Raw genomic sequence first — 9,697 nt, 5'->3', positions numbered from 1 at the left:
ATTTGAGGAAATGGCTAGTGCCAGTCAACAACAATGTGATATGTACCGACGTCGTTTTGGTGATCTTTTCTAATTTAAGTGGTGGATATTGATTGTTAGAAGATGGTTGCTACAGTGCGTGACGCATGTGCTGATGAGATTCGTGAAATTTTGATAAGGGAGCATTGAGATTGGTGAATTAAATGACGACACGGATCATGCTTGATGGGCAGGTGGATCAGACCGTCACGAGGACGTTAGCTGCTCTGGGTCCACGGTTAGCTGAGTTTGACAGTAATTTATTTTTTAAAGTGTTATTTATTTATAGATATATAAAATAATATATTCCTATATTTTTTATTATTTAGATATAAAAATAATTAGTTATATACTCGTGTTATGTGGCTGCCTTATTTATTGTTTTTATAAAAATTACTGTAAAAATTTATAATAGAAAAAAAATACTTTTTTAATATTAATAATAATTATCTTTTTAAATTTATTAATTATTTTATTAAAAAAAATTGCAACACGTAATAATATTTTTTATATTAATACTTTAAGTTATAATAAAAATAATAATATTTATAATATATATAATATTATTTTTTATAATAAAATTACAAAAAAAACATATTTACAATATGCATTATTATATTAACGTATATGGTTAGACATGGATACTTTCAAATCCAACTTGGGGTTTAGGTTGGGGATGGAGGTGCGTGTGGACGCTTTCATCCTCGCTTGGGAATGGTGGGGGTGTGGATGCATCCAGCCTAATTTAGAGTTGGGTGTGATGCATCTAGATTTTTAATTATAATAAAAAATAATTATAATATAAATAATATTAGTTTTAATATTAATATTTTTAATTATAATAAAAATAAAAATAAAATTATTTTTAATACTAATATTTTTAATCATGATAAAAATAAAAATGATAATATTTTTAATATTCATATTGTTAATTATTATAAAAATAATTATATTTATAATATAAATAATTATATTAAAAATTTCAAGGATAATTACAACATATATAATAATATTTTTAAATTAATACTTTGAATTCTAATAAAAATAATAATATTTACAACACAAATAATAATATTTTTTACATAAATACTTTGTATTATAAAATAAAAACTAATATTTATAACACGTATTATTATACAAACACACATATAATTGGGCACAAACGTTTAGTATGTGATGGTGGAGCTGTCATAGTAAATCAGACTTTTTGCCAAGATTCAAGTACCAGATGGAGCTTGATTTGCCCCATGCAAGGTCTAAATAGCCTAAGTGCTAGTTGTCTTTACGTGAACAGCACCAACACCAGGTGTCTGCTTCCCATAGCCTACAACTCTATCAAAATTCATACTGATTATTTTTTTCTCCTGACTATCCCTTCAATACTAAATGCATCTCCGCAAAAAATAACATCATTCCTTATTTGTTAATTTTACAACTCTTTGTGTCAAGAATTAAATTATTATTATGCTATTCTAATTTATATTACTATGTGTTTATATAAACAGAAATTAAGATTTTTTTTTACTATATCACATAATTTTAAAAAATTAAAAAGACTTTTTACTCACAAGAATAAACAAAGCAGTACACGTAACACCCCAAATTTGAAACAAGCTCGAACCTTAATACATCCTCCGGCGCAACGATATGGTTTCAAGTCACCATCAACAGTCCCGTGCATTTGCTCGTCGCGGCCTCTTATTATATAATATAAACACTGTGCATCAAACCATTCATCAACACTCATACTCGTGCGTGTTCGCGTCACTTTCCAAACTTTTTAACCTTTTCAGCTTTATCAGGCCTTTTGATGTATGCGCTTGGGTCACTACATTTTATTTTATTTTTTGTTCTAATTTGTTGTCAAAATTTCTCTTGTTTCAGTTTCATGCGTTCCCATTTACATAATCTGGCATATCTGATATATTGTGATAGAGTTATTCTTATATTACATCAAATATGACAATTACAAAATAGAAATGAATAAAAGAACAAGGGCTAAGAATTAAAAAAAAAGAAGCCATTTTCTTCATTTCCACTATTGAGATGCACCTCTTTTTTTTTATCCTGTATTTTTCAAAATTTTCATTTTAGATATGAAACTTATTTCGCTTATATTTCTCTGCAATTAAAAAAGATGAGATAAACAAAAAGCTCTCGGCTAGCTTGCCAAAACATCGCCAATCTTTGTGTCATGTTCTGCTTTTGATGCCACCTGTCCACTTCAGTTGATCAGAAATCCTGGTTGTTCTGGTCCCCTGTTGACTTGTCAAAGTTTTGTTATTACTTTTTCAGCAGCTACGCGTTTGATTTCGAATGCTTGCACCTTTTATATATATATATATATATATATATATATTAATATGATTGTTTTGATGAGCACATATATATTTTAATTAATTTTATAAATTATAAAATTAATATTCATATAAATCTTTAATAACTCTAAAAAAAAATCAGGAATATAAGACAGGGAATATAAAACCTCACCAGTTAACCTCATCAGAACTTTGCCTTTCGTATTGATTTATGATACTACTGCAGGGACGCCTGCTCCAGCAGAGGAGAAACGGCTTTCTACACGGGGAGCTGACGCACTTGATGACTTGGTGCTTGACCTGAAACATGTCACAGATGCACTTAAGAAGGTACGTAGATAAATTCGCATAGATTGCATTTTAGCTTCCTCAGTTTTTATATATACGTACCGTATAGAAAAAGTTCCCTTTGAGTACTGAACTCATGGAGCATTTTCTTAAATTTAATCAAATCCAGAATAATCTCTCCACTCTCGTGTTTATTTTGTTTTTGGCAGGAGGATGAGAGATGAAGGAAGGGAAGGATGAAAGAAAGCGCAAATATAATGTTAAATGAGACGATGAGGTATGTTTTAACCTTCTACCATGATTATTTTTACCGCTGGATTTATTGTCATTCGACCATATTTGTAAGTTTTCTGATTCCATTTTCAGGTCACCGTCGAGGAGATAGGGGCATAACGGATGAAAAAGATACATCGCCATACCCAGTGAAAGATTTTTTGCACTAATAGACGCGTTAGGTTTTAGTGGGTACCAGTTTCAGTGGGTGTTTGGTATTGTAACTATAAATAAGATTTATTACAGTTATAATTTTTTTATATTTGATTATGTTTCTACTATAAATTTTTTAATGATATACAAAAAACAGTGATGGAAAAGTAGATGAACAGTGAAGCAAAAAGTAGATGAACATTAAAGCATGGCTCCACCGTCTATCCATTTTCTTTAACAAATATTCTATATGGAATGAACCGGTCTGGTTCAAAACTAAGAATGCATTGTATCAGGACTAAACTAGTAAAATAAATTTTTTATTTTTAATTATATTTTATTTAAAAATTTAATGTTAAATATTATTTAATAATTACATAAATTAGATAAAAATCATTTGATGATACTGCATTTACAGAATTTGATCGCAATTTTAATTTTATTCCTAATTATATTGTACCTGATGGTATTGTACTCTTAAAAAAATTATGAAAACTGTAGTTCTTGTCAAATATATTTCATACATGATGAAATTATAGATAGTTTAATGAAATAATAAAAAATATTTTATATAAAATATTATTTATTTTTTAATGTAATAATAATAATTAAATCTATAATATTTAAATTAAAAATCACCAATATTAATATATATTTTTTAAAATTATTTTATAATCTCAATTTCAAAAATATTCTTAATCAAATATATTAAATAATTTTAAGTATAATAAAACATCTATAAAATCAAATCAACTTTAATTAAAAATATTTTTTATAAAATATTTTTTTTCAAATAACAACTATAATCTTACCATTTCCATCATCATGAAGGTTGAGCTTGTTTTGTCTTGCAGCTGGTTGCTGTAATAACGAACTTGTTTTGTCTTGCAGCTGGTTGCTGTAGTCTTGAAATGCTTAATTGAAATTGTTGGTAACGAACTTCAGATTTCAGAGTGTTGCATGAAACTCTAATTGTATTTTTAAAAGTATGTAAATATATTAGACCACTGGGTGAAAAAGTTTAGTTTACAGTATAAAAAATATCTAGATTGTATACATATTTAAATATTTAAAAATAAAATTTAAAATAAAAATGTTTTCAACGTAGATATAATAAAAAATAATATTAGTACACATATATTCAAGCTTCTATTGTATAAAATCAAAGTTTTAATATATATATTAATAATAAAAATAACTATATTTAAATTAAAACAAATAAGGATATTCATTTATTGAAGCACTTTAAAATATTATGACTTTTATTGTTGTCAAAAATAAATAATTTATTTTTAAAATTTTATTGGTCCTCACTCGTACAATTATAATATTTGTAATATGTTTTCCAAGATTTTAACATTATTATTTTACTTTAGATATATTTTAAAATTAAGATTTTTAAACTAAAATAAAAGGATTGAATTATCTCTTAACACATAGTATGAGCTCTGGATTTCTAAGGGGGAAATCAAAGCATAAAAAAAATTTAATAATTTAAAATGAGGTAAGTAAGAGTGTTAAAAAATAATTATTAATCTCTTTATTCTCCCTTTTTTATAATGGATTCTGAAAAATAAAAATTGAAAAAATTAATTTTTACATTATCAATATTTAATTAGCTATTATAAATTAAGAATTAAATATAAATATAATGATCATAAAATTACATTTTTTAAGTTGAGAAAATTATTTATATTTATGAAAAAAAATTATTAATATTCATGGTGGAACTACACAAATAATGGGCCGACCCAAGTGTATATTTCAATTAGAACAAAAAAACTTTACTAACAAAAATAGTTGGTAAATATTATTTTACAAATCCACATTCACTTAAAAGTCGCTTTGCCTAAGAAATCTTACTTTTAAAATTTTTGATGTTTTTAGGCTAAATTTTAATTTTTTTAACTATCTATTTTATAAACACTAGTAAAGTTTTGTTGGTAAAATTCTTTAGATGATTTTTTATTTAACCAAAACATGTCAATTAAAAAAAAATTAACATTAATTTTTTATTTATTTAAATTAAATTAAAATCAAGTATATATTGAATATTAAATTCAATAAAATTTTAGCCTTAAACCGACTCTACTTTTAATTTAACCTCAAATATATTATTTAAACAAAATTTTAACTGTAATTACCAAACACACCGGTATTATTGTGTGTCAGAATAAATGAAGAGTGCTGCATTGCTCCTGTAGCAGAGTTTGTGTCGATGAACTGCTCTCTTTTCTGGTCTTTTGGTTCAGATATTTTAGGGACTGATAGTTTAACTTTAGAATAACTAATATAACAAGAACGGCTATTTAACGACAGCGACTATGTAGCAACACCACGTTCCCGTATGTGCATGTACCTTGCCTGCGTGAAGCGACTTTCAGGCGATATTTCATTTGTTTTAACTGCAATAGCTTTAATAGAGAGAAATTATAAACTATTTGAAGGTATTTGAAATAAGTTTTTTACTCACTCCTTGATGACAGAATTCTGCGACTCCAGACACAGAAATCAAATGTCCTGTAACTTCCAAAGAATTCGCATAAAGTGTTTTTGGAATCGCTTGGGTGATGTCCTGATTCCTAACTCGATCGAATTCCTGAGAGAATGAAGTTTGAATGAAAGAATTTCTTTAAACAAAATCAACCAAAGCAGGAAAAAGTCCTGCATACAAGAGATGTAAAACCCCGAAGGCAAGCCAGCTGAAAATTTAATCCTGCAACTGGTTAGTGTTCCCTCCATTCTAACTGAACAGATTGGAAAGTTCTCTGAACGATGCTACTTTTATTTGATGAAATAGCACTTTACAATCTATGATTCCTCTCCTTGCAAACAAAGCAGATGAAGGAGCGCCATGCAATTCTCATAACAATGGACTGGAAAGACTTCTTCCGCAGATTCTATTTTGCCAAACAAAACTCATAGTTCCAATCCCTCTGTTACTGCTGCACATTTGCAGGATGTGCTGCGAAATTCTTTTGGGAACCAAACAGATGAGAAATAAATGATCTATGTCTTTAAATACACACATGTACATATATGTATGTATATTTATATTTAGTTTTCTAATCTTTCACTTATCCCAGCCTTTGGGAATCGTTGTCTAAGAAAGAAGAAAAAAAGGAGAAAAATATGGTACAATAAGATCTTCAATCTGCTACAAATAGAAAGCAAAATCAGAAGTTTTGTGCCTCAAACCAATTGAATACACAATACAATTCAAAGAAGACGCATAATGAATCCCACACAAACTATTTTCCTATCCATAATCACACCACTCTGCAGAACGTGTCTGCAATTACAAAAGAAAACAAGAATCTACTATTATGTACCTAAGTACGTCTAAGATCTGGTTCTCGCCATCAAATTTTCCCTGTTATTCACACTTTCACGCTTTGTTTTGAGAAATAGTATGAAATACCAACATAAAAATAAAGAATAAAATGACTCATGATCTCTAGCCACTCCTAGCCAACCTCTCCTGATATTCAAGAATTGATTTCTCCTTTTCAAGCTTAATCTCTTCACGAAATTTGCATATAAATTCTTCAGCCCTCTCATCCACTGGCCGCAGCTGCGGTGATCTAGCAACAACTTCTCTCCATGCATCTTCAATGCTATACACGCTCTTCTTCCTTGCCTTGTCTTCATTTATTGGGACAACTTTCTCAACAGTCACAGCTTTACCTCCACTACTTGTTTCTTCATGTGCGTGGAAATGCCTGGCAGACATCAAGCTTGGTTCTGAGACATAGAGGTTGTCTATGTATATCGGCGGTAAGGTGTTATGAAGCAGAGTTTTATTGCTGTAATGATGGTTACACTGGCGGCTGCGGCCTCTTGGTTTTGTTATGGAACGTTTCTTGAAGGGAAGAAAGAGACGGCTAGAGCAATAAGCGAGGAGGCGATCGGTGCAGGTTTGGATGACCTTGACCGCTTTAGAAAGGTTGAGATCATGGAGTTTTGATTGCAGTGTCTTGGCGAAGCGTTTCAATGCCTTCTTGGCTGGTTGAAGCTTCTTTGCAAGTCTTGGGCGGGACATCATTGAGTGTTGAAATCCCTCAGCTACGTGCACTTATGGTCTGCTATGACAAAGGAGATCCTGCTAGCAGAAGGAGATTTATAAGGAAGGCTTTACTCAGGTGAACAGAAATTCGGTATGGTGCATTGGTGTTTATGGAGCGAGGCTTGTGTATTTCTTATATATTGCTCTAGTTTCTCTATTTATTGTGGTGCAAAAATGACACCCCTCAATCAAGGATGCTGAAAGGATTAACAAGACACAGATGGCTTTGGTAGGGATGATGCCAAGAAATTGGACTTGGAAAATGCACGTAATTTCTTAGTCGAGTGAGTCTTCAACTTTCGGCAGTCTTGGTGGCCCTATTGGGAGCAATCTTGGGTCCTAAGACTACCAAGAGATGACTTAAAGCTGGAGTCCTGTAAAAACTCCTTTTTTTTAGTGCAATGCCACTTCAATGTGGGCTCCGACGCCATTATTGTAATATAAAGTGGATAATTTCGTTGTCGATGGAAATAAAAAAAGGTGATTGCCTTGTAAGATCTGCTAAACATGTTTCTTAAGGGTATCATGGTCTCATTTCGGAGCATACTATAGAGAGAATTTTTATTTTTATTTTTTAGAAATATTTATTTATTTATTACAAGGCAAGTTCATGGGGTGAATTATTTACGGATTATTGGTTCCGTCAACGTTGGACTGTATATATAACAAACAATAAAAATATAAATTTTTTATTGGCTTGAGGACCATTTTCAGAAATGCGGTTTGTTGTTAATATTTTTTTTCATGTATTAATATAAAAAAAATTTAAATATAATTTTAAATAAAAAAACATTAAAAAATAACTATATAAATATTATAGTAATGCTAGCAATTTAAAGTATTGATAATTTATATGATTGTTGATGGAGAAACGAATACCACCGCGTTGGAATCCGACTTTGGGTGTCCAATTGTATTTGAATTTGAATAATATTGTTGTATTCTCGTTCGACATTCGAATGAACCTAACATGGTTTTGCTAGACGTGGTCCGGCCATGCGAGGATTTCATTTCTCTCCCCTTTCCCGTACAATTTGCGAGGGCATACACTTGTATTTGAATTTGAACCATGCGAGGATTTCATTTCTGTCCCCTTTCCCGTACAATTTGCGAGGGCATGGCAAGGCGCGCGCACGCACGCTATTCTTTCCAACTTGTAAAGATTGTAAGCTCACTTTTTCATTTTAATTTTAATAATTTTTGCTAGGGAAAGGCAATGGCCATTATCTCCCTAGCTTGCTTTCCAGCTTCTAGGACTCTTCAGGGAACAATTTAGACCTAAAACGAGGACGTATTATAACGGAAATTCACACACGGGGTGCTCTCAGCAGTATGCTTTCTTTGCATGCCTGCCATCCTATTGAGTGCATAACACAAAATGTGTCGTCAAGCAATGGACAGGCACTAATTTGTTGGACTTGTATGACTGTATTAGTAGAAACGACCTGTCGTCAATAGTTTCAAATCAATGACACGTCATGTTAGGCTGTCCAGTGCGTTTAACTAGTGACTTGGATTTGATTATTGAAATTATTATTTTTTTATATTTTTATTATTATTTTAATGAATTGATTAAAAAATAAGTTTTAAGAAATAAAAAATAGTATTTATATATATTTTTTAAAATAAAAAATCATTTTAAAAAATAACAACTACAATAATAACTAATACCATCTATTAATCTTGAGTGGGTGAGTTTGAGGCTTAGAGAGTTCATGCTTGCTAATTAAATTTGAATACACGCGCATACACATACGTAATAAATGCCAAGAACGAATAGAATTGTCGTTGCTTGGCTGGACGCCTACCTAAATGAAGAAACACAAGAAAGAAAAAAAGGCCCAAGAAAAACCACAAATCTCTCGGAATCTTCCCCTGAGTCAATAAAGTTATCGATATTTTCCTCCCCTTTGATTCCCAAGAGCAGCTCCAACGGAAGAGGCAAATGAAAAGCTATATGCTTTTTGCCATTTATTTCTTTCTTGTTCATATCCCAACTAAGGAGCTAAATAAATAATTATTTTAGTTATTTATTTTTTTAATAGTCATTTCTACATTTAACTGTCGAAATGGTCAAAATAATAGCTGTTGGCCAACAATTTTTTTTTTTAAATATAGAAAAAATCTTCTATAAATATATGAAGAAAAAACTTGTAGTTTTAAATTTTTGTATTGTGCCTCATCCTTCTCTCAAATTTAAAAAAAAAACAAGAATCAATTATTCTCCGGTTAATTATTAACATCGGTTGCGTTAATTAGTTGAAATTAAAAAGTATGCTTGTTTAAAAGCTTTTTCTATTTTCTTTTTTATATCTCTTGATTTTTTAGACCTTTTGTTGTTAATTTAATATTTGTGATGAGTTTTATTTCTTTATTCTTTGATGTTTTTAATATGGATTAAGGAAGACAATTTATATTTATGTTGTTATCTTTGATAAAATTGAGAGGAATTAATAATGGTAGTTGATATTGATAAAAAGATAGAGTTACATATTTAAAATTTATTTTTGATTGTCTGTTTTAATTTGAGGTTAATTATATTTTATCTTTTTGAAAATGCAATTAAACTAGTATATCGATT

At 29.8% G+C, this 9,697-nt stretch overlaps 1 protein-coding gene across 1 annotated transcript; it reads right to left on the bottom strand.

Annotated features, from left to right (window-relative positions):
* Positions 1 to 6,221: 6,221 nt before the first annotated feature.
* On the bottom strand, positions 6,222 to 7,441 carry LOC105129445 (cotton fiber protein). Its single transcript, XM_011031523.1, has one exon. It carries the CDS (start codon positions 7,093 to 7,095, stop codon positions 6,508 to 6,510), a length of 588 nt encoding a protein of 195 aa, XP_011029825.1. The 5' UTR covers positions 7,096 to 7,441; the 3' UTR covers positions 6,222 to 6,507.
* Positions 7,442 to 9,697: the final 2,256 nt, after the last annotated feature.

This window comes from Populus euphratica, unplaced genomic scaffold (genome assembly GCF_000495115.2).
Source record: "Populus euphratica unplaced genomic scaffold, PopEup_1.0 scaffold18.1, whole genome shotgun sequence".
In the NCBI taxonomy this organism is placed as follows: Eukaryota; Viridiplantae; Streptophyta; class Magnoliopsida; order Malpighiales; family Salicaceae; genus Populus; species Populus euphratica.
This window is presented reverse-complemented; position numbering and strand designations above follow the sequence as displayed.